The 24,806-nt window shown below is 49.3% G+C and overlaps 1 protein-coding gene across 7 annotated transcripts; it reads right to left on the bottom strand.

Annotated features, from left to right (window-relative positions):
- Positions 1 to 621: 621 nt before the first annotated feature.
- On the bottom strand, positions 622 to 23,872 carry MYO1H (myosin IH). 7 transcript variants are annotated; one of them, XM_039362773.1, is made up of 32 exons: positions 23,760 to 23,872; positions 13,886 to 14,047; positions 13,213 to 13,328; positions 12,770 to 12,968; positions 12,187 to 12,267; positions 11,508 to 11,687; positions 11,287 to 11,385; positions 11,041 to 11,160; positions 10,632 to 10,703; positions 10,418 to 10,537; positions 10,159 to 10,226; positions 9,800 to 9,905; positions 9,106 to 9,186; positions 8,523 to 8,614; positions 8,246 to 8,340; positions 7,893 to 7,939; positions 7,620 to 7,700; positions 7,179 to 7,284; positions 6,721 to 6,838; positions 6,207 to 6,320; positions 6,020 to 6,096; positions 5,225 to 5,293; positions 4,953 to 5,037; positions 4,589 to 4,748; positions 4,168 to 4,251; positions 3,984 to 4,077; positions 3,257 to 3,492; positions 2,972 to 3,107; positions 2,222 to 2,292; positions 2,040 to 2,137; positions 1,615 to 1,714; positions 622 to 1,283 (listed from the first exon to the last, which is right to left on the bottom strand). In XM_039362773.1, exons 1-32 carry the CDS (start codon positions 23,769 to 23,771, stop codon positions 1,260 to 1,262), a joined length of 3,303 nt encoding a protein of 1,100 aa, XP_039218707.1. In that variant the 5' UTR covers positions 23,772 to 23,872; the 3' UTR covers positions 622 to 1,259. The 7 variants fall into 7 exon arrangements, with proteins under 7 accessions (XP_039218707.1, XP_039218705.1, XP_039218704.1 ...); XM_039362771.1 differs by lacking the exon at positions 1,615 to 1,714; XM_039362770.1 differs by lacking the exon at positions 622 to 1,283 and having other exon boundaries at positions 1,348 to 1,714.
- Positions 23,873 to 24,806: the final 934 nt, after the last annotated feature.

Below are 24,806 nucleotides of genomic sequence, written 5' to 3'. Positions count from 1 at the left end.
TTGGTGTCCTCACTTAAGACTGTCTTGTCCATATCATTTTTGAAAGAGGTCAGGGAGCAAAATCACAGTTTTTAGCAGGAAGCAAATGCCCCACAAGGGAAATGAGCCACAGCACTGAAGTAGACCCTAAATTTCTTGGGTGGAACAAAGACCAGCAGCCGGCTCTGATCTAAGGGCGGTTCTCAAGTGCTGTTGAGTCACTAACGTACCCAGATATGCTTGTGACTGAGGAGTCAGCGTGGATACAAGCGTCAGAAGAGAAACTACAAAGATTGTTGTGGGAGAGAACGCAGCATTACTACTAGCTAGTGGAAACCAGAAGCCCCTTTCTCCAAAGACCTGGGGGGGGGGTGTTTCCTGTCCTCAGTGTTGCTACACAGCCTGGGCTGCTGAGATGCTTCTGCATGTCCCCCCCCCCCATCCTCCTCTGCGAATGACACTTCAAGGATCAGGAGGTCTGTGTGTGGTGACCGATTCTGCAGACCCCCTTCAGCCCTCCGAGTGCCACTGAGAAATGAGGGGGAGGGAGGTAGCCGTTCTTAGAAACTGGTCTGGCATTTTAAAAAAATGCCTCTGGGCTGAGGTGGCTAGCAGACACGGAGAGGCCAGGCCAGTGAAAGCTAATTTTCCTTTCACCTTTTTAATTTTTCATAAATACATCACAGGTTGCTAATACAGAGAATAAAGTGGGTCGTCACTCTCCAGGAACAGAAGTGCCTTCCAGGACTTCTTTGCTCTGTCTCAGAGGGAAGAACCTCAGTGTTTTGCTTTTCACAAACGGGGCTGAGGCTCACCGGCCCCAGTTAACTTTGCAGAGAATTTGGTTGAAGACAGACTCTCACTCAGACCCAGGGCAGAGTTTCACAGCCGGCCTTATTGCTCCTCTCCCAGTCCTGCTTAGAAACAGCGTTTGGAATCCTTCATTTTTTATGCTGAGATTCTTTTCCGGAGTTTTGCATTCTAAAACCGTGGCTTGGGGCTGTTTGGTGCAGTTAATGGTTCAATTATTGCCAACTGGAAGGTTGAATCTCTGCATCTCTTCTGGAAGAGGCTCACTGAGGCTGTCACAGGGTCTAGGATTAAAGGGCAAACTTTGTGCTTTAAAAAAAAAGAGGCAAATAACCTCAACTCCATCAGCCTCTGAGTAGCTTTACGAAGAAGGCCACGCGAACTCTTCCCCAGAGGTGGTGGGGATTTCAGGAACGTTTCTTTTCAGGCAGACAAGAGTAACGGATGGCCCTTGAGGTTGGTTTCCCCCATCAGGACTTTGTCTTGGTCGACACCTTTGGGGTTTAAACATAAAAGAGTTATTTCTAAATAGCTTCTTTACACTTTGGCGACCTGTAGCCAGCCAGAAAGCTCCTGCAGCCAAAGAAACACATATGAAAAAATGGTGGCTGTTTTTTTTTTTTTTTTTTAAAGAAAGACGTTTTCTTTCTTTAAAAAAAAGCAAACTGCATTAGCTAAATGAGTCAGCAGAGGTGGATTGCCTCTGCAGAACCTCCTTCCGTCTTTTGAGAAAAAAACAACCACGATTGGTCAGGGAGGGAAATAATATTCACACTTGCCTGGAGGCACCAAAGCACCCTGGATGTTTGCCCTCCAGAGACTTACAACAGTCAGCTGTCCATTTTTGGCTTTGTAGATGTGAGGCTCCTGGCCGGTGGTGAAAACCATGGTTCCTTCCTTCCCTGGACTGATTTGGAACTGGAGGCTATCATAAAACAGGTAAAAGCCACCGAAATGATACCAGGGCTCCAGAGGCTGGGGGCTTTAGCTGCCTCTGCCAAGGACCAGGCTCAGCAGCACAAGACGACCCGGGGCTCATCTGCGGCACCGGGCATGACTCTGAGTCAGAACAGATCTCGGTGAGAAAACAAACATTTGGAACATTTAAGGAGGAAGCGATTCAGATTTTAACTGCTGTGTGTTATGAAAGGGAAGCCTTAGAAGATCATTTGCTGTCTCTTCAGCAGATTTTATTCCAAAAAGGCAAGCACCCCAAGACGGCCGCATCTGCCGAAGCAAAGGCAACTTACCTTCCCTGGACCACGGCTACCAAGTCCTGCTTCTTGGCTAACATGCAGAGCTTGGTGACGGCCTCAAACACATGCTTGCACCACAGGATGGCGTCTCCCTGCAAGGAAGGCCCGAGGAGGACTGTCAGTTCTGATCGCCTCCTGAAGCAGGAGGGCCTCCAGAAGGAGCAAATTCCTGTTACCTTTTCCTGCTTGTGGTCTTCTGGAACGTGGAGGACTAAGATGCCGTCGCTGAGGCTGCTGGTGGAAATGCCTGGCACAGAGAAGGGGAGACCACGTAACTCGGATGAAGCAATATTTCTTCTGTCCCACGGGGTCAATTTTACGGAAATGTGGAAAAAGCAGGACCAAATTTCTACTTTTTCTTTTTTTAAAAAAGGTTTCATTAATCAAGCTAATGCTTTCATACCCCTGATTCTTTTGTGAGGTGCCCTTGGTGACATTGCAAAGATGGAGCTCTACGCTCTTCTCCACCACAAATTCTCTGGTTTCCGTCTTTTCCCAACATATTGGAGCCTTCCTCTTCCCGAGGTTCCCCATTCCAGCCCCCTCCCACCCACCCCTTAATCTCTTTGTGCATCTATTATTATTATTATTATTATTATTATTATTATTATTATTATTATTATTGCAATTGGCCATTCCTTTTTCTGGTCATTGAAAAGCACCTGATTTCATCGGCCTTGCTCCCTTCCAGATATTTATGAAGGTCCTCTATACCTAGACCAAAGCTCTGAATTAATTTGGTGAGAAATTCTAGTTTCTGCACCGGCTCTTCTAGACCCGGGGCAGCCTGCCTAAGAGCAGGATCAGGACAGGTGCGACGTTCTCCCTCCCACGGGTGCACGAACGCTTCGCTCCACAGACACAACCGGGTCGGTGTCGGGGATGAGGACCAGTCGAGGCCAAAGAGAAGCGATTTCAAAGGTTACCTCTGAGGGTGGCGTACTCGATCTTTTGCTTGATCTTGGCCGTCTCCACCACGTAAGCCGCCAGGCGGGTCAGGACCAGCAGCCGCTCCCGGGGCTTGAAGCCGTTCCGGTCATATTTCACCACTGGGGTGACATACTGGAAACCAGCACAAGAGACATTTTAGCTAGGACTGCCAGGAGGGAGCTCCAGAAGAGCGGCAGGGTCTGCCCTGCAGCCTCGGAGGCCGGGAGAGTCGCTCGGAGCTCTTGCACCGCTCACCTGGGGGACGCCCTCCTCTGCCTTACCTGGACCTTCTCGTGGCGGATCATCTGCAGGACTTTCGGGCACAGCTCGCTCTCACCTGGGAGCGAAGGGGGCAGAAAGCTCTTCTGAGGCCTTCGAAGAAACTTCTGGCATGCCAGAAATGCTTTTATTTTTTTTCCCTTCGTTATTTCATTTAAGGGTTCTTCTAAAGTGGTCTTATAATATAAAACATACAATTCAAGACCGATATTTGAGTTCCTGAAAGCTACAGAGCAACCTGAAGGTAAGTGGAAAGTGAGCTTTTAATAAGGACTTTCTTTTCCTGCTAGACCAGATAACAGAAAAACAGTTGGAAGGGACCTTGCAGATGTACTAGCCCAACCCCCTGCTCAGGCGGGGGACCCTGGACCATTCCAGATAAATGGCTGTCCAGTCTCTTCTTAAAAGCCTCCAGCGATGGGGCACCCACGACTTCTGGAGGCAAGTCGTTCCACTGATTAGTTGTTCTCACTATCAGGAAATTTCCCTTTAGTTCCAGGTTGCTTCTCCCCTTGATCAGTTTCCACCCGTTACTTCCTGTCCTGCCTTCAGGTCCTTTGGGAAATGTGTTGACCCCCTCAGATGATCCTTGGGGCCCCTTCCAACTCCACCATTCTATGCTATCCCCAAAACTCCCCCCAAAGTATATCCAGACAGTGAACTAAGGGGAATCCTTCATTTGAGCCAAGGCAAGTTCTCGGTTGGGTCTGCCAACTCTCAGTTACTCACTCAGCCGGCTATCCACAAAGAGTTCGTTCAGGCTTTCCACGTAGCCAACTTTCCTCCCAGAGAAGATGGCACTGGCCACAGCTTTTTGCTCCATCTGGTTGGAAGTCAAATAAGAATTTATGTCCTCCTTTATCCCCTCCTGGATTCTGCATCGGAAGGTCTCATCACGGCCCCACCCTGCTACCTGTGCCTTCTTCTCCGCAGTGATTCCACAACAATATTTCCGGACAAGATTCCTTTTGCAGATTGTCTTCAGAAGAGCAGAGGTCTGTGAGGGAGAAGGGAAGGAGATGGACACAAGAATCAGTCACAGACCCCTTTGGAGCACCCGGGTTCCATTCCTGGGACAGCAGATGGTGCTCCAACTCACAATCACCAGTTTTGTACAAGTCAAATATGGATGTCAGTTTAAGACACCTTCTTACTCTGACTATTCCTCAGCTAACCGCAGAAGAGCTGGCGAGACCCAGCATCTCCAGAGCGCCTCCCCCTTCCCAGCAGCCTAGAGAGAACCTACCGCCAGACAGGAAGGCCAGAGGCTCCCTCCCTTGACTCTGCAGCAAACTGCCCCTGAACCTGGAGGCTTCCCACAAGCCCGTTCTCACTTGTTGCATGATCTCTGGAGGCTTAAGCCAGCTTTTGTCCAGGACGGTCTTTGGAATGTGATCCCTGAGTTTCACGAGGTAGGCGTACTGCACAAACCTCACAAAATCCACGTTGCTGGAGTTCAGGGGCTCTGTCCGGTGAATGAAGCCTTTTAAGAACCTTCAGAAGGGAGAAAAGCAACATTCAGCACCATCTTTCTTATCTTGTCCAGGTACCTTCCCAGGTGTAGACGTGTGTGTGTGTGTGTGTGTGTGTGTGTGTGTGTGTGTGTGCACATCCATGCAAGACAGAATAACCAGATGAGCAGGGACCCCCCTGACTGCCTACCCGAGCTGAGAGGCAACGGAAAGGGAGGAAACTTACTTATGGATTGTCTCGACTGCCCACATTCTCTTCTTGGCCAGCCTGCGTGCCAGGACCCCCCTCCAGGCCGCCTCCAACAGGATGGCTGCAAGACAGAAAGAGTCCCCAGCTCACCCAGCGGCGCCCCCTTATCAGCAGGTGAAGGGCGAGCAGGGCGAGTTTTCAAAAAGTGCCTCCAGGAACTGAGTTTCGGAATCAGCACTTGTTGTAAAGTGTTGTGTCTTCACGGTTCTGGTCAAGATTGTTTTCAGTTCCTGCCAACTGATCCTTACCGGCTTGTCTCATCTTCTGGAATTCTCGCTTCCCGAGGCAACCTCTGAATTTGGCTTGTATTCTGGAAACTGAAAGAGAGGGAAAAAGCCCCCTGCCCTGAGGACTTCGCCAGGTGAAAGTGGCTTCTCTTTCTTTGGGGAGCCTCTGGGGACTTCCAGTGGGGAAAGGAGGCGCCTCTAAGCCTGGCGGTGTAACTCCCCTGTCTTTACCAGCGGTGCCATCTGACATCACTTCTGACTGGAAACTCCAGGAACAGAATCCGGGACTTTCTGGCCTAGATACTCTTCGAAACTGAATCAAGAACTTTGATTCGTCAACAGTATCATTACGTTCTCACGGGACCAGAAGTAGCTCTTAGCTATCTTTCCCACCAAAGCTACCTGGTTTCTTCAGTGAGAGAAACCAGAGATTGAGCGTAGGACCCTCTCAATGCAAAGGAGACCACCCCAAAATTAACCCTAAATAGACCTGACCATTGGCTTCCAATGCTAAGCCTGGAGACGTCTGTTTGGCCCAAGCTGGGGAGGAAGAGAGTGCAGGGATTTTGTGCAGGGATTTTATGCAGCCTTGTAACATTAGCTCCTAAAAGCTGCATTTCAGAGGAGGTCATCCAGGGCCCAAGAAGAGCTGCCAAACCCATCTGCTTCTAGCAATTCTAAGGGGAAAAGGGACCTACAAGCCAAAGGGATTCCACAATCTCCACTGCCTTCTCAGAGGAGAGAATTTGCAGAGAAAAGACTTGTCAAAATGTTCAGGTAGAAACAGATGTTTCTGGACATGATCCAAGCACATACTTAGGAGGTGTTTTCTATATTCAAAGGCATCTTCGGTGGCAAACAGCGTTCTTGGGAAACGAATGAAGAGTTTGGTCCTAAATGAGAGAGAGAGAGAGAGAGAGAGAGAGAGAGAGAAGCCGTGTTTTAATGACGAGTCGTCGGTTGCACGAACTGGTCCCAAACACACAGCAGGCACCGATTTTACCTTCCCATCTTGTACTCTTCGGGCTTGTAGCCAATGTGATGGATGAGCTTCTCCACCCCCTTGGCTGCAGGGCCTCGCCACTGGGGCCAGGTATCTGGGCAGAGCGACTTGTATCTAGATTCAGTCGGGAGAAATGGATTTCAAACAGAGGAAGGGGTCGGGGGGGGGGAACCATAATCATTCCTGCCCAGCACAAAACTTAAACTAACCTCTGCCTTCTCAATCCAGGTGTCCGCCCAGAATTCGTGATTTGGGGCAAAGCTTGTTTAGAGGATGCTAACTCCAATTCCTCTCCATAAGCCCCACGGCAAAGGGATGGGCTGCGCAACCACACCGCTCCATGGGTGAGCTACGCCTTCCTAACACGCTACTAGATGAAGGGTGCCAGTCAGATGTCCAATCTCCACCAGAATGTTTGGGGGTTGGGGGGAATTAGGTGCCCCCCCTCTTGTGTTCTCAGTTACGACTGAAGCCCTGGCAACGAGTGGGGTGTGGGGATGGGGAGGAGTCTCACCGTTGCAGGAAGTGCTCGTACTTCCGACGGTAAGCAAAGCCAGCTCGCCTCACTCGAAGGTGCTCCATTAACCCCAGGTATTTCACCTGGTGCCTTATCAAGGACTCATCGAATTTGTCTGCGCAACAAAAACAGCACCCCGTTCAGGGCACTCTCCCTCTTCCGCCACCCTGTAACTAAAACCTACAGGCTTCCCAGGGTCCACCTGGCAATCTCAGCCTCCATCTCTACCACCCGGGCCTGTCTCCTCCCTGTTGCCCGAGACCCAGGGCTCTGGCCTCACCAGCACTTCCACCAGCTCTAATTTCTCCAGGGGGGTGAGAAAGGTTAGCTGCTGTTTTCAGGGCAGCCCAGATTTTAGGTTGCCCTCAAAAGGCCTTTTGGGCCAAGGACAAATCAAGGGAAGCACAGGCGGAAAGCAGAGCCGCTGTCCCTTTCCAGCCCAGGGGTCTCCATACCAGGTTCTTTCTCCCCGTTGGGCTTGATGCACCGGATGTAGGAGGGCTCCTTGGACATCAGGATGTCTATCAAACTGGACAGGCTGGTTTTGAACTGAGTGGCCACCTGTGCATGCAAGAAGACCTCAGTCACGGGCATGGAGGGGAGGGGACGCCCACCCTACAGTTACAAGCTTACCCAGGCAGTTAAATATTGAAAAGGGGTCCTCAATTGTGTGAAAATGTGTGTTGTGCGTACTCTGGACAAAGTGTGCTAAAGACCTCTGCGAGCCCCATTTCCATGGGCACATTGTCCCCGATGGTTAATCGTGAGCAAGAAATGCAATCTTCCAGCTGAAGGAATTTCTCCTTCCATAAAAGGTGCTTCCCAAATTCTACAAAATGCCAGCCTATAGCTTGGCTCCGAACTAAAACATTTCAAGGGCCGAGGAAAGCACTCACCGTCTCGGGCCTCCTCCGGTTGTGTAACTCCGATGGGCAGAAGCATTCTTTCAAGATACCGTTTTTGGAATTGCACAGCACCTTGAAACAGGATAAAGCACACAGAACTTGTCACGCCCATTTCTTTCCATTTTGAAATTCACTCAGAGCTGTCCACCCACTCTATGAATTCCTGCAATTCTTCCTTTATTTGCACATTTTCTACTTCTATCTCCATTCCTTAACTCCAAGGCAAGATAAAAGTCCACCTCAGTTGATCCAAAATACTCTTACCTCTTTGAGGTTCCGGTAAAGCAGATCGTTATTTTTCTCCAAAAATCCTAAGGGCAGCAGGAAACAAGGTTAAAACAATGCTAATAAAATTAGGAACATGGAAGAGAAATCTTCTTGGAAATGAAACTGGGATGATCTTAGCAAAGCCACTGCTGCCCTAAACCAGTGTTTCTCAATCTTGACAACTGAAGTACCTGGACTTCAGCTCCCAGCTGGCTGGGGAATTCTGGGAGTTGAAGTCCACTCATCTGGAAGTTGCTACGCTGAGAAACAAGTCTGAACAGTTAAAACCTTGGGACTGCAGTGCTCCAGTCCCTTCCAAGCCAGTTCCCACGATGGCCTCCCTCTCTTACCCACGGTGCAGTAGGTCACTTCGCCAGCGTAGTGAAGCAAGCGGAAGTCCACCCAGTCGATGGACTTCCGGGTTTTCTGGTCTGCAAGCTTTCGACTGCAGAGAGAAACAGAGAGAAAATTTCTCCCCTCAGAGAGCATTTCACCGGCTGCTGGGCCAGGATCAAACGTGGAAGCCAGGATGCTGGGGCTGAACTAGAACCTGCTCCAAGAAGGGCCAAGGGGAACATCCCCTGGGAGGCAACCCCATCCCTCTGGTGTGGCGGGCCCGGCACTTACGTCACAAAATGGGCATGATCTCCTACTTTCTCCTCCAGTTTTTCCAGGAAGCTCAGGTCGGTGGCTTCACCAGGCCGCAAGCATTCTTCATCCTTGGAGAAGACAGACAAAAGACCATTGCTGGGTCCCCACCTGAGCAATAAATAATGCCTCTGGCTTAAGGTAATGTGTGAACCAGGCTATTGTAACTTGTTCAATGACTCCCACTGAAAAATCCTGGTCAATGGTTGTGTGGGGCACAGCCAATGTGACTGGCTCTTGAATCTAAACCAGGTTTATATTTACAGCTGCCAGCCAGCACATCTGGAGTGGATATTGGAAGCATCTCCAAACTTCAAAGAAAATTCTTTCAAAGTGTTCCTCATTCCCAGGTCGGCCCCAGGTTCTATAAAACCACCCTGTGGTCCACTTTCCCTTCTCTGCCATTCTACTACAAAAACAGAATTGTAGCTTTGTGAGAATGTGTATGGCTCTTCGATAGAAATCCCTAGCCATTAAAAAACCTTTCAGTTCCCAAAATTGCTTTAGAGGGCAAGTTATTTTTGCAGTGGGTAAACTTACTCAAAAATCAACGATTGCTTACCAGTATGGAAATGATGCCTTTGTGCTTTTCCTCCACGAGGTCGCATATGATCTTGTTATTAAAGTAAGGGACCGGTTCCCACTACAATTAGGAACAAAACACAGGAGGTCAAGGCAGTGGAAGGCCGTATTTGGCCAAGTAAAATTCTACTTAAAAGAGTGAGTCCATCTCCACCCGCCTCTGGAGACAGAATTTAGATGAACACTAGGAAGAAAACTTAAAAGTTTGGGGGAAAGCACAATTTCCCACAATTTGGGTTGAGAATACACACTGTCTTCACACCAAGAAGGATCCTGGTCTGGTAAAATTTGACAGGATTTTGTTTGGCTTTAAACATACTGTGAGATCTGCTTGACCAAACTCAGTGATTGGATAAAATGAGTAAATTTATGCATTGTGTAAAAACAAAATGCTTCTCCCAAACCATGTATGCTCTGCAAAAGATCATTGACTTTTCTGATCCTTGGAGCACCTCTTGACTCCTACAGGAGCATCTATATCCAACTTGAGAAGCAGGAGGCCCTCTCCTCCCCCCCCCCCCCAAGGTAGCCTCCAGGGTGGCTTGACAACTGCAGCTGACATTCTGGCTCCTCTCTCCAGCCCTGGGGCTGCCAAGCCTAGTAAGTTCTTGCTTCCGAGAGCCTGGTGGGGGGCAGTTTAAGGGGAAGAAGGGAGGCAGAGCAAGAGCTACTACCTCAATGCCTTCCAGCTCATATTCCTCCTGTTCTGCCTTCAGGGTCATTTCGATCAGCAGCTGGTGGAGTTTCTCATTGCAATAGTTGATACAAAACTGTTCAAAACTTGAACACAGGCACAGAAAAAAGAACAAAAAACAAAGTCATTTTAAAACAGGCGCTTTCTAGGAGTGTTTCTGGATTGAACCACTTTTACCACCCCACAAGTAGAGGAAGGGAGATTGCAGGATCACAGCCTCCTCCTGCTCTTCCTCTTCCTCCAGATTCTGTGTTCTTGTATCGCTTTAGTTCATCTGATTTTTTTAAGCACGTAAATCATTTTAAAAAGTGACTTGATCCAGGCTGAATGGAGACCTACCTGTTTGTCTCAAAGACTTCAAAGCCATAAATATCCAGCAGCCCGATCACGGTTTTCCTGCTGAAGTCCTACCAAAGGAAGACAAGCGGTGGGTGGGTGGGGGGTCCCGACAGGAGAGTCCTTTGAATGTCTGTGCAGAAATTGGAGCCCAGGCACACGACCCCCAAGCAACCCCCGTCAGCCTTCCCAAACCACCAGGGACTCGAAGAGATGCGGCATTTACACAAATGAGTATTACAAAAAGCAAAGAACGACCAACCCTGTTGGCTAAAGAAGTGTTGATTTTGTTGACCAGCCAAGTAAAGGTCCGTCCGTAGATGGCTTTCGCTACGGCATCCCGAGCGTAAAATGCCAGGTCCACATCTAAGGGGCTTAAAACCTTCAGGGAGGGAGGAAGAAAAGCACAGTGGGCATACATGGCGGAGGGTTTCCTCATTATTGTCTGGCAAAGGAGCAGGGAGAAAGACTGGCACCTCTTCAAACCGGGCCTCAATTTTCCTGTGCGTTAGGGATTCTTGAAGGATGGACAGATGGACGCCCAGAAGCTAGAGAGAGGAGGGAAAAAGACATCACCGGGTGTAGGTCGGCAGGCCACCCGAGAAAGGAGTGTGCTGCAGTTCAAAACCTCAGGGAGACGGGGGGGGTGCTTTCACATGTACCCCATGCTCAAAGCTACTCCTGTGATGCTGCATTCACACCGCAGGGTAGGGAAGCAGTCCAGGGTGTGTGGACTTGTGGCCGAATTTCAACAGAACAAAATGTTTGCCCGTAAGTGCCCTGTGCCAGTGGGGGAGGCCAATGTTTTAAGGACGCCTTGTGCTTTGCACCCAGGGCTGGCCTCCTCCCAATTAATTCAGAGTCACTGGCACCCCCAGCCGGCACCTTGGAGATCCAGTGGAGTTGAGTGCCGTTGGTGTTGGTGATGATGGCGTGGCCGTTGCTGTCTTCTTCAAACTGGATGTTGCCCAGATGCAGGACACTCGCAATTATCCCCAAGAGATTCTGGGAATGAAGACAAAGAACACTGCAAACTCCAGCACGACTCAATCTGGTCACTATGGGAAAGGGGTTGTTTTATATCTCTCTATAAACTCTCTTTTCCTCTCTGCCACCTCATAAGGTTCCTACCTCAATATCTCTTGGGGCAAAGTCAATAACCACAAAGGCTTTCTGGACCGTTCTCCAGTCACTTTTGTCATTAATGGAAGACACTTTGGCACAGCCTCCCTGCAGCGGAAGAGAAGAACAGCGTGGCGCCTTTTGCAAAGTCAGGTTGATGCTGGAGGGGCCTCCAGATACCTGGAAATTACAGTCTGAAGACATAAAGCTGCACTCCCCCACTCCCCGACCTGGACTAGGTAGCTGTACTTTTGAGGGCTGCCTTCCAGGCCCAGCCCCTCCAGCAGCTCCTCCTCTCCCCCCTCCAGCAGCTGATAGAAGACGTGGAAGTTGCGTTCCCCAGGGTTCTGGTGCACAACGCGGGACTTTTCAATCAGGTAGCTCAGGATGTGTCCACCGACAGGAGCGCCCTGGAGAGAGCAGAACCAAAGATGCTGACGGGGAGCAAGGGAGCAGGCACGTCATCCCCCCCCCAAGCCAAGGACGCCCCAGGTATGGGGGGGGGAGAGGGGAATGGGGGAGGCCGTTTCTCAAGGCCCCTGGAGAGATGCCGCCAGGGGAGGAAACCCTTAAGTGTGAAACCCAGAGCTGAGGCTGTCAGATCAGGTTGATGGAAAGAGGTGCATTCCCCCCCCCCCTGCGCCTGAAAGGACACTGCTGGGTGATCCTGAGAGCTCTTCTCAGTCCCAGCCTGGCCTCCTTCACAGGGGCATTGTGGAAATAAAAGCAAAAGGAGGCATGGGTGTCACACTTTTATTTTCTGACAAAAAAAAAAAAGAATATAACCTCTAATAATAAAAACATAATAAATAAAAGATTCTACAAGGTGGCCAAATTTCATTATTCCAGATTAAAGAGTTAAAACTGCGAGGTCTTTTTTTTTAACCCCAACCATTTTGCAAGCTTTACCTTAAAATCAAACTGGATGTCCATGTACTTCCCAAACCTGCTTGAATTGTCGTTCCGTAACGTTTTGGCATTTCCAAACGCCTGTGGGATAAACAGACTTTGGGGATTTAAGAGTGGAAGGGGCTTCCTTTCCTCTCCTGTCCCCTTCTTGCCCGGCAGAGGACTTCAGAGGAAGTCCCTCCACCATCAAGACCAACAGCCTGGATCCCCAGGACTTCCTGGGATTGACCAAAAGCCTTTTTTTTTTTTAAGCCAGCCAGCCCCACATCTCAAACAAAGTTTGCCATTTCAGAAAACAAAGCCTCCCTCCACCAGTTGCCAGGGAGAAAATAAGCAAGACAGGGAAGATGTTCAAACAACAGTTCAGAAGTTACTGAAGACCTGCTCAGATCAATAGGGAACAATACATGACCAAACCACCACCAACAGACAACACCTTTGCTCAGCTGAATGGTCCTTGCCCAGGACCGGACATTCGGAAAGGCCCGTGCTAGAGGCCCCCTCGTTTTCACCCACCGCTTCCATGGGATTTGGGGAGACCCCCACAACGCCAGCTCTGAGAACCACCCTGGTCCTCTGGTACCTCCAGGACAGGATTGGAGAGGAGCAGGCGATCCCGGACAACCTGCAGCTGCTCTGTGGTAGGGCAGGTCATGGCGAAGAACTGGAGGATCTTCTTGGAGGCTTCCGTCTTCCCGGCTCCACTTTCTCCAGAGATCAAGATGAAGTGGTCGTTGTACTCGCTGCACATGAGACGGTAGGTGTTGTCAGCGATGGCGTAGCTGGAGAAGATGCAAGAGGGACAGAGTGAGGACCTCCTACCCAGAGGGTAAGAGTAACACAACTGGGTATTTTCCAGCTCCCCAGCCAGTACCGGGACTACCTCCCGTGTATAATTATTTGGGGGCTGTCTTTTTGTATTTTAATTCCCCTAAAGTTTGGATGGATGGATCAATATGAGACGAGGATCCCATCTGGGCACAAAGAAGGCCACAGAGCAGGAAATGGCTCGGCATCTTTGCTCACATGTGTGGTGGCAGCTCAAAGAAGTTGACCCCTTTGTATTGTTCCATCTGCTTCATTGTATAGATGTCCAACTCTTTGTAGGGATTCACAGACACGAGAAGAGTGCCGATGTAGGTCTAGGAGGGAAAAGCAAGAGGAATTCAGGCTGGCAATCCCCACGGCCTGCGAGATCTTCAGGACAAAGTGGATGGTGCCCTCCCCAATCCAATGTCAACCCATATTAGGTGCTCCTCACTCCTGAGAACATATCTGGAGGATGTGAGTGCCCCAGAGAGAGAGGCCCTTTCAGGACCAGCTCCGTCCTCAGGAGGAGGGAGGCCACCCTCAGATGGGCGACACTGAGAGAGGATGGGCAGCAGCCAGGAACGGAGGGCAGACTAACTCACTGCTCTGGGAACAAGAGTCACCCTCCCCACTTCCTTCCCCAGGGCCAGAGGGAAAGACAGAGATGTCGCTGGTTGGGCGCACCAGCTGTCCATCAAGGAGAGGGCCACAGCCTCCCATTTTCTCACATCCCTTGCAGACTTGTGTTCTGGCTCTAAATTCTCCCCTGAACCTTCAAAAGGTAGCAGCCCATTTGATCCAGTTCAACACGTCTGGTCTAACATTATTTTAGCACCCTCTTTCCCAGCAGCCCTGTTCCAAACGGACTGGCAGCTTCGCGTTTAATTACATAGATGAGGTTTTCCCGGTATCGTTTGCACAGGTTGTCCAGGAAAGCCGATTCACTCATGTGAGAGTCGAGGAGAACAAAATCCTGAACGCCGACCCTGTCCCGGGCGATCAGAGCCCCCTCCATGTTCAGCTGGTGGGGCTTCTTCCACACTGCCTCCTTCTGCAAGTCCACAAGGAAACAACCTCGTTAGGGGGATAAATCAGCAGACTTTCCTTCTGGTCCTGGGAACATTCGTGTAAGTGATGGGGAGGCTGTCTTTTTCTTTTCAGATAACCAGAAACCAGAAATCTTGGCAAGCTACACACAGGAATGCCTTTTAAAGTTTCCCAGGCTACAAAATTGGAGAGTGATTTATTCTAATAAATGTAGCCAAGTTGGCACATTGAGTAACTTCACAAAAACAAGGGAACAAAAATCTATGACATTCTCTCTGTGGATACATTGAGCTGGGCCTTTTTCTTTTCCTGAAGCCAAGGAATTCTGTTGCAATATTTTCACGCATGCTGGATACAAAATGCTATAGCTGCAGTCCTAGAATTACGCTGCCATCCCTTCTACCTGAAGCCCAAGAGCTGGTATCTGGACCCTCTCAGGAGACCCAGCCCCACCGCTATCCTGCAGCTGGACATTGGCCGAAGCCTGGCCTGGCTACTTGCCCTGTCTGAGGCGGAAGCAGCTCTTCGCTCTCCTTTGCTGCAGCTCAGAGTAGATAAAGATCAGATCCTGGCTCTCTCTTTCGTGATACCAAGTTACCGAAGCCCGCAACCCAGATACTGATTTCGACTTGCAAGGTCAAAGTTTTCCTTGCAGAAGAAGCTTTGCTATTATTTAATTCTGGAATGTCTGGGGGGGGGAGGAGGAGCAGGAGCCGGAGGAGCAGAAGGAGGGGGAGGTGGTTAAGCATGATGTACAAATGGAGGAGGCTCCAAAAGGCTGGAAAAATCCTCTTAACAGTTGTCCTCCTGGCACCTTTTCTCCCTGTTTGAGATGGCGGCACCTTCTCCCCCCCCCCCTCCATACCTGCCAGGTTTCAGGTCTTGTGCTTCGCCTCTGCTGATTTCACAAAGGAAGCCTTTGTGAGTTTTGCCGGCTGGGACTTAAACCTATTATGGCAGGATTGGCCCTGCCTGGAGGACTGTTACGAATCGTGAGAATATTTCCCATCATTCTCCCAGCCTGTAACTTGCCAAAGTTTTGAGGACGCTTGTTCTGAAATGGTGAGGTTTGGGCACCTTTTCAGGCCTGGTCAAGAGAGCCGCTTCTGGCTGAGCTGCAGTTTTTCCCTGACGGACCAGAATGACTTAAGCCCATAGACGGAGATGCAAAAGGCCCCCCTTAAGAGACCCAGACTCCACATTTCCCACTGGAACTTTGCAGCCCTCCCCCCACCTCGTCCCACTTTCCTCTGGGAGGGGCTCAGAGTCAACTGGACCTTCCAGTCTAGGGAAAACCCGGCCACCATCCTATCTTTCCCACGTCTCTTTTGTGGTGGGAGACAATGAAAAAGGAGACCCCCTCTGCTTGGCCAAACACTGTAGGACGTGGGAATAAAATAAGCTGCAGGCGTCTCCCCAGCTTTTATATCAGGAAAAGTCAATGGAAAACCTATATGCATGCACAGAGTGAACATCCATCACGGGGCGGTGAGCCCCTCTGCAATTCCAGTGAATAACTACGTTAGCCAGTTAAGATATCTGGGTCTACCGCTGTGACAGATTTGAGCCTTTTAAATATTTTCTTCTTAGGAATTAATGGCTGCTTTCTTCCCTTGACCGGCAGAGAAAATGCTTACCGTGGAAAAGGTGCAAGTTAAAATGAAATCTTGCTTCCCATTCCAGGGAATCTTAGGAGGTCTGGCTTAACATCCCATTGGCCATAATATGCCTGGGATCACAGCCACGGAAAGGAAAAAAAATCCAGGTTCATTGATGTTGCTATATTGAGCGATGTTAGGGTTGAGGAAAAACTACTGGGGAAACTACAGCGATCACAGTTGCACCCTCATGAAAAAAGACATCCATTGCTATACCAAATCATGACTGCAGCAATACTTACTGAACTCCCTCAATGTTTGGAAACTCAGAATTTATTGGACTGGAACACCCTAGTTTTACAAACAAAATCTCAGGGGTTGCCTTAGTAATGCCTAGGTCCTTAAATTTTCACGCTCCTACCAGTCTTAGGCTGTGAAATTGCAGATGACCCCTTTTAACAAGTACCACCACCACCACCACCACCACCACCACATCAATAATAACAATGATGCCTTACCTTTCCTGACGCCAGAGAGAGAAAGAGAGAGAGAGAGAGAGAGAATGAATAAGCTGCCTGGGGATTTGAGTTCCTCAACCTGAACTCTCCCTCCTGAGGTTCCTCTCTTTCCGCTTGACAAAGTTCTCCTCCTTGCCCTGAACCCCCTCGGAACACTCCGTTCTCACTTCACCTCGCTTCCCGCTGTAGCCAGCATCTCGCTTCCATCTCGTTGGCAGGGAGGAAGGAGCTCAAGCCCCAAAAAAAAAAAAAAAAACCAAAAAACCTCTTGGCCACGCAACGCAGCATTGTTCAAATGACCCCTGTCCTCACCCAACCAGAGAGAGAGAGAGAGAAACTGTCTGAATCGTTCTCTGATGTAACATCTCAGAAAAGAGATCTTTGACAGAGAGAGAGGAGAGGAGAGGAGAGGAGAGGAAGGAAGGAAGGAAGGAAGGAAGGAAGGAAGGAAGGAAGGAAGGAAGGAAGGAAGGAAGGAAGGAAGGAAGGAAGGAAGGAGAGTTTCTCCTTACAGGGCCATCAATTTTGGTACCTAACAGTCTTAGATTCATCCTGCCATCCCAAGTCAGAAGGTGTCTGGTAGCAACCATGGATCACTCAGCTGGTTCCTCCTACTGTAACAGACTGGTGTGTCTACAAGTCGTCTTATCCTCACACAGGAAGTGGTTGGGCCTGGATGTTTTGCAGCCCTTACTAAGGACATCAACTGAAGTTTGAAAGCTCTGCTTGAATTATGCTCTGCTGCATCTTGGGGAACATTTCAGTGGGTGAAAATCCCAAAAGCAGCTAATTCAAGAGCAAAGCAGGGCATCCAACAGTATTTTATCACTGGGCCCTGCAGTCAGACACAGCCTTTCTCAACCTTGCATTCCCCAGAAGCAGGTGGGGCTTGAAGCCCACCCATCTTAAAATTGCCAGGGTTGGGAAATGTTAGCCTAACCCCAAGAATATAGTAAAGACACCCAGTCCTGGCACAGGGCTCAGGGCTTTATCCGAAAGAGCTTATGCTGCATGACTGCAGAACAAACCGTGTCCTCTCGTTCATCCATTTAATATGAAAGAAATTGCAGGTCACAGGCAGATGTCTAAGCACAGGTGTGTTTTCCTAACATCGAGTGCTGGGGAGGCAGGAGAGCTGGGTCGATCTTAGGGGTCTACCATCATTTGGTGGCAGCACAGAGAAAACCTTTAGAAAGCAGAGAGTTTGAGGCTGATCATGGAGAGAAGGAAGCCCACAACCGTCTGACAGGTGAGGACAAACACGCCCAGTGTGTCTTGCAGCTCATTTCCTTCAGCCTGGAGAGGCGCAGCCAATGATAGACCTGTTGCAAGGATGCTGCGAAGGAGAAATGCGCCTTGCTAGTGCCGTCTCCACAAACTAGAATTCCCTTTTCTCCACAAGAGGTCACCCTAAGCTCCTTCTCACATGAAGCATCCACATTTCTGCTCTTTCTAGTGGGGAGGAAGCCAAGAGGCCCCATCAAAGAACATCAACGCTGCTGTCTTCAGAATCAGACGGTTTGTTCATTTAGGCTGTTTCTGGAACTTCACACAACAACAGGCTGGGAAAGATTCTACACAATCCGGGTTGCGTTAGGGATCCCCCTCAGCTACAAACATTTAGACAACCAAGAAAGACAACGCCAATCCTTTGCTACCACTTTGGCATCTGTTCCAGCCTGGCCAGTTCAAATGAGTGTATAACGCTACAATATCCCACATATTGGAGACAGCTAAAAAGTTCACACACAAAGAGAACCTCAAGGAGAGGAAAGAAAAACAGTTGTGAAACGAAGGAGGTCCATAACTAGTCCATGGTCTGAATAAACCACAATGGCAGAATTTGAACTAAGTCCACAGCAAACAAACCACATTATGGCTTACGAATATTTTAAATGTTATTCATATGAATTATGGCATGAATATATTCATCAAAATATGTGAACCTACAAAGGAGTTTTTACTGTAGCAATTTGGGGAAGGGGCTCCTCCTCCCGCCTTTGACTCTCCTAGCCATTCAACTTCTGGCGCTGCAGTTAATTTCATCCGCTGTAAACATTACATCAGAGGGTCCAAGACCATCTGCCCAGGATTTGCTCCGTCACTCAGGCCTCTGGCGAAATCCACCCGCAGCCTGGAAGTAACCTACATTGCATGCCCGTCTCCCAAGTTTCCTCTGCATTTTCTTCCCTCGGCTTCATTTTGCTCTCAAGGCAAGCGCAAAACCTTCCCTTCCCCATTTCATTTGCCTTTCCTCAAAGCGGGGTGGATTTTGCAAAAGTGTGAGTTCTAGAATCATTTCACCACATCAAAATGGCAAGAAAGAAAAAAAAATGCCTATGAACTAGCATGCACTATTCTTATCTGAATCAAGAATCTATCTGGCCGAGTGATGCTGCATTCATCTATGGGGTTTTTAATTAGGGTTTTAAACTTCATATTAATAAAAGTTTTTACTCCAAAGGCTAATGTGCATTTGATAATTTGCTTTGCTGCTTGGGAAAAGAACATTACCACCAAATCCTAGAAACAAGAAAATCTTAAATGTGTTTGCATCCCACAGAACTTTTTCCAGACTTTATTTAGCCTTGTTTCTTTCTGAAGCCACAGAAAATGCAGATTTTGAGGCTGGGCGGTGGGCAATTTCGACAGTGCCTTGTCTCTAATTTTGGCCCAGCCTTAGTCAAAAGAGCCATGGACAATCCCTGGAAAATGGAAGGGTCAAAGGGGAGCTGCACCTCAGCCTCCCAAATCAAAAGCAGAAGTGGGGGGGGGAAAGGCCCTCCGTTGTTCAAACATTTCTGAAACCCCCCAAACTCCTAACCCTCCGAGGGGCTTCACGGGTGCCACCTCGCAAACCCTCCGCTGGCCCTCTTCACCGCCCTCAGGAGACGGGCCAGAAAGAGCTTAGGGATAATCCCCTGAGAATCAAAACCCTTCACAAGGAAAGGAAAAGAAAGCCTTTTTCCCAAAGTGCTTGTGAAGGACAACATTTTTGTACCCATCACATAAAACGTTTTAATACGCTACAATCCTTTACACCGATATCCCTCCATTTCCTTTCAATAATTATTCATTAGAAAACATTTAACGTCACTGCAGATTTCACACTGGGCACTCTGGGCACAAAAGCCCGGCGGCCGAGGAGCCTTTTAGAGCGCGTTCGTCCCGAGCTAATCTGAGAAACGGCGGGGAGGGGCAGGGCCGGGCAGGACACAACAGCCCGGATAAATGGGGCGGCCAACGGTCAGGGCTCCCCTGCCTCCTTTGACGCACTTCAGGTTGATGACAGCAACAATGGAGATCTGTTCCTGGCCCTTCCTCCTGCTGGACAGGACCACGGCGGCTCCGCCAGGCCAGCTCTGACCTGGAGACCAGGGCCTCCTGTGTCCCACCTGCCGGAGGACAGCTCCAGCCCCCAGACCCCACTCTTTGGGGGTCCTCCCGGTCTAGGAGGCAGGCCAACAGCATCGCTTAAAAGACGGGAAGAAGGAAGCCGCCAGCCCTGGGTCAAGACGAGGGGCCCAAACTGGTGGACTGCTGACCCCCAGTGCGGAGCCCTGGGCTGGAGGGGAAGGCAAGGTTCAGACGTTGGAGGAGGAGGGCTGAGAACAGAGCCCAAGGCGGCTGCTGAGGGCATCAGAATGGCCCAAAGGGGAAGCAAACAGAGCCGGCTTTTCACCCGTTTTTATCCTGGGAAAAGCAGGGTGGATGGAAGAGCCCCATTCCTTGTCACAGCCACGGTTTCTGGCAGAGGAGGGGTGAATGGACAGAGTTGTCCTTTTCTCCCCCCCCCCTTTTAAAACGCTCGGCCTTTTTCCGGCTCCCCTTGTCAAAACATTTCAGGAGATTAATGATCCAAGCCAGGGAACAGCACTTCCAATTCCCTTCCAGAGGCCAATAAACAACTCCACCACCCTAGCAAAACAGGCCTATTTGCATCCTCTTATCCAAACTGAAATACTTCTCCCTTCAGACACTCCAGGAAGCAAACACTGCAGTGATTCAATTTATGACAATCAATTTTAACATGTCCCCCCCCCACACACACACTTTGCTATTTAGGGAGAGGATTGGAGGGGTTGGGCGGGACCTCTAGAGTGGTGCCTAGAACATCCTTCAATTGGATAGACAAATCCCTCTCTTTTGATAACTTTTAAATAGACTATAATTATGCTTTATCTGCCTCCGATATAAGTTACTTTGTGAGATGGTTTTACTAATTGGTTTATGAGCTGCTTATTCCCAGACCGGAAGAGAAAGCCAAGCTCCCTCACCACCCCCTAAGAGCCTCTCTTTCTGGTGTTGACAGAGGTCTTTGACTTCTAAGAGGGAAAAACCTCTGGCAACCTCTTTCCAATAGCCTGGCGTGAGAGGGCTGTTGTAATCTGCCCAGAGTCACCGGGCAGCTGGGTAGCCTCAAAACTGAAATAACAACAAGGGTCTGCTTATTTAGGACTGCTACAATTGTGCTGTTGCTTGCCACAAAGTGCCTCTGGTTTGTTTTCTAAGTCTACAGATCTTTTAACACTTTGTTGCAACATGGCCTTAATTTAATTGCGTATCATTTTGCAAGCCCGAATAGCTGAAAAATCAGGAGAGAATCCTTCAGAATAAGTAAGCAAACAGCAAACACCAGGAATGGGTGCCTCCCTTCAGAAATTATATTTTCACACAGCCTTGTATCTTTAAGCATCAGGCAAGCTGCGTGTGTGGGAAAAAAAGCCATCCACCCAAGAGGGGAGCCGGGCCTGTTGCTAACCTTCCGGCTTCACTTACTCCCGAGGAACGCGACCGTCTAGGTCTGCAGAACCAGTGAAAACAGCAGCAAAGCCCCTGAGGCCAGCCGGGCGGTTTCCCCCATTCCAGGTCTCTCCTGTGCCTTCTTCGGCATTTCACTGCACCCCAAGTTCACTTAGCAGAGCATAAAAGAGCATCCAGACTCCACAACTGCAGCAATTCCCACTCTTCTCCCCTTGTTTCCCCCGTAGAGGTTCACAGGGATCCCCGTATTTTTTAACCCTACGAAAGCCGAAGGGTTCAGAGAGGGAGGAGCAAACCGTTCCCTCCTGAAGCTGCCCCAGAGGGGCCTGGAGAGCACTCACCACCAGCAGCCCCTCCATCCTGGGGCACAAACTACCAGCAGCCCTCCCTCATCCAGGCAGCCGGTGGTGGTGGTGGTGGTGGTGGTGGTGGTGGTGGTGGTGCAAAGGCCCCTTTTATGGCTTGCACCAATGGTGAGTGGTGCAGCTGTTTCACTTTGGGTTGAGGGAAAGCAGCAATTGCTCAAAGGAAGTTTGGGATCCCACAGCAGCAGCAGCAGCAGCAGGAAGGCAACGCTGGTCATTCCCAAGGCCTAATTCAAGGGAGGGGCCCTCAGCAGCAGCAGCAAAGCTGCGTCAGGCGGCTCTGAAGCTTTTCTGCAGAAGGTGGTCTTGGCGGGGGGGGGGATCCCATACCAGCCGCCCAGCTCAGCATTGGGGGCCCCAAACGAGGCTTTTTCATGGAGGGAAAAGAGAGAATGTTAGAAAGTCAACTGTTCTAGTCTTGGGCAATGAACACTCATGAAGTGTGAGAGGGCCTCTAGCCGACTCATTTATTTCAACATGAATTTGCTGATTAATCTCTCAATCTGCTTCCCAACTCGGCAGCCTCCTGTTATCCCAACTCTGAGGAGACTGAGTTTCCACCTTCTCTCTCACCAAAATGTCGCCCATGTGGTTCCCCACATCGTCCCCCTCCCGTGTGCTTTCAGTAGCAGCCAAAGCCCTGGAAATGAAACAGGTAAAGCCTTTTTCCTCCCCCAGCTCTGAAGCAAGAGTTCTACGGCCCGGCAGGAACTTTATTTTTGCGAACATTGTCCAGGCCGCAGAGAGACCCACCGCTTCAATTTTAAACCCTGCTTCCCCTAACAAGCTTCCCCCCCCTCTGGCCCTGCCTTGCTTAACAAATAAATAAACGAATGAACAGATTCTGTTCTGGGCTGCTTCACAGCTGACTGCGTTGGGAAATTAGATTTTTATAACAGCCTCATTGGAAAGAAAAATGAAACAGCAAATAAATGACCTGACCCTTCTTTAAATTTACTGCCGTGTCATCTCTGACTTCCAGTTCAGCATAATTACAAATCCTGTTTGGTAATCAGAATCGCAGTGGCTTCACCCATTTAAACAGAGCGCAACGTTCAGGCCAGCATCCAAACCTACTTAATTCACAAGGACCCGAACTAACGCTCCTTTTGCCTGGTTGAAAGCAAAGCTGTCTTTTCCATATAAACATTTCATTATAATCAAGGACTGGTCTGCAACTATGCTTTGTCCTCCGCCAGATATTGTTGGCACACAAAAAAGCCACGGGACAACAAATTCTTTTCCCTTTGAGGACAACCGTCCGTTGGGGTGGGAGAGAGAAAAAGAGCCACTTGCAGCAAAGTCATTCCCTGTTGCCGTCTCCTGTCCAGAATACAGCTCTAGGGCTTTGCACATACGAGGACAATTTTTTTTAAAGAAGTGTTGTGTTAAAAAACACCCTTGACAATGACGGATCCATCTGTTGAACTGAAGTCTAGAATGCTTCCTCCTTCCAATCTTCCCTCCTTCTCCCCCCTTTTCAAACTTAGCAACTTTGATGGGAGGACTTCAATTCTGAGAGTTGAAGTCCACACATCTTAAAGTTGCCACATTTGAAAAACATGGTGCTAGAGTAACACAATGAGGTCTTTAAGGGGCTAGAAACAGATCCACCTCAACCACATTGGTCACCCAGGCAAAGGTTGCTTGGCCTGGATAGAGCTGGTCCCCTCAGGAACCGGTCCAGCCCCTCTCTCTTCTGGTGCCCCCCAAGAATTTGCGGATCCCTGATCCGTTGTAATTTCCCACGATGCTCTAGGGTGCCGTTTTGTTGTGCTCAGGGATGGGCTCTGACTCGAAGGATCAACACCTTGTCTGCCTGCCTTTTTGTTGGAGGAAGCGAAGGTAGCCACTGGCCCTAACTGGTTTTCCAGATTGTTTTTCTCATTCAGTCCTGTGAAACTAGGAGTAATTTCCTCTTTTATGGATGTGTCCCACAGCGGCAGCTCACAGCCTGAGGTGGGATGACTTGGTGCACCTTTTGGGTGACAGTTCTTGCCTCCAGCCGCCAAGATACACCCTGTTCCGGGGGACAGATTTGGTTCTACATTGTTGGCTTATTTAAATGAAAGTTTTAAATGAAAGTTTTGGTTCTTGGTTTTACGAAAGAGTAGAGACACCTTTTGCTCTCTGGTATGTTAGCTCTTCAAAGTCTCTCTGTACCGCTACGCATGGAACACAGCATCTACGTTTTACTTCGTGAGCCTGAATGGACTCGGAAGCGCCTTGCCCCCCATTCATGCAATTAATGCAAAAGGGGGGCATCCTGAGGCCTGAATCTCGGGCTCTGTCCTACCCAACAGCTCAGGATTTTTTAACCATGGAAACTCCAAGGCACCCAGATTGCTCCCCAACGTCAGAGGAGGTCTGGGAGCATCTTTCTTATTCAAATTTGTGGAAGCTTCTCTCAGACTCCCCCAGGCTTTTTATTCCCATGACCTCTCCTCCTCCTTCGCCGCCCTGACCGTTACCTGGGTCGCCATCCTGAATGCTGACCCTGAATGCTGACGGTTCCGATTAAGCCATCCAGGACAGGCGAGCTGGCTTGTTTAGGATCCAGCGTAGCAGAACACGATGCCAGGAGCTCTGCAAAAAGACTTTTCCGTCCCAGTGAAGCACGCTTAATAATTCATGTTGCGTGTCGGCGGCTGAGCCTCTGGGTCCGGGATGCTGGTATTGGCTCATTCTCCTGGTAAGAATTAGACACTGGACCTTCCTGCAGATTAGGTTGCAGCAGGCACTGCCTGATCTTTGATTGCTGCAATTTCTTGACAGACTAATTACTGAGGACAAAAACAAAGCTGGGATGAGAGAAGGCATTTGAAAATTCCCTGCTTTCCCGCAGCTCCTTCTGCTCGCCTGGTTAGGCCCCTGGGGGTCCCTTCCACAGACAAGTCCCATTTCAGGAGTGTATGGAAGTCAGTGTAAGGGTAACCTCTACACTTAATAATGCATAGCAGCAGGTAAGCAAAGAGTTACAGGATCTCTTTTCACGAGTTTAGCCCGAGACTGATGGCAGTGCTTAAAAATTAAAACTAACAAGAACCAGGCTGATGTTACGACTATATATTTATGTTAAATATCCTTAATAATTCAGAGATGCCTCACGCTAGAGAGAGACCGAATAAGGAATACCTAGTAACTGCAGGTCAGTCACCTCCTGGTTGTAAAAATGTCTACTTAGGTGATGTAGAACTGTGTTTATGATTCCCACCCCAAAACATGGCTTACTCCAGCCAGGTAGATGGCGGTAAGCTGCTGATGTCCAGGAATAAGGGAAAGGCATCTGGCATTTAACAGAATAGCAGGATTGGAAGGGACCTTGGAGGTCTTCTAGTCCAACCCCCTGCTCAAGCAGGAGACCCTACTTGAGACCAGGGGTGTCCAACCTTGAGAACTTTTAAGATCTGTGGACTTCAATTCCCAGAATGCTGGCTGGGGAATTCTTGAGAGTTGGTCCACAGCTCTTAAAATTGCCAAGGTTGGATACTCCTGCCCTTTCCCATTCTGTCCAGGCT

The sequence above is a fragment of the Crotalus tigris genome, unplaced genomic scaffold (genome assembly GCF_016545835.1).
Source record: "Crotalus tigris isolate CLP2741 ecotype Arizona unplaced genomic scaffold, ASM1654583v1 scf7180000019478.12717781048:2074007, whole genome shotgun sequence".
NCBI lineage: Eukaryota > Metazoa > Chordata > Lepidosauria > Squamata > Viperidae > Crotalus > Crotalus tigris.
This window is presented reverse-complemented; position numbering and strand designations above follow the sequence as displayed.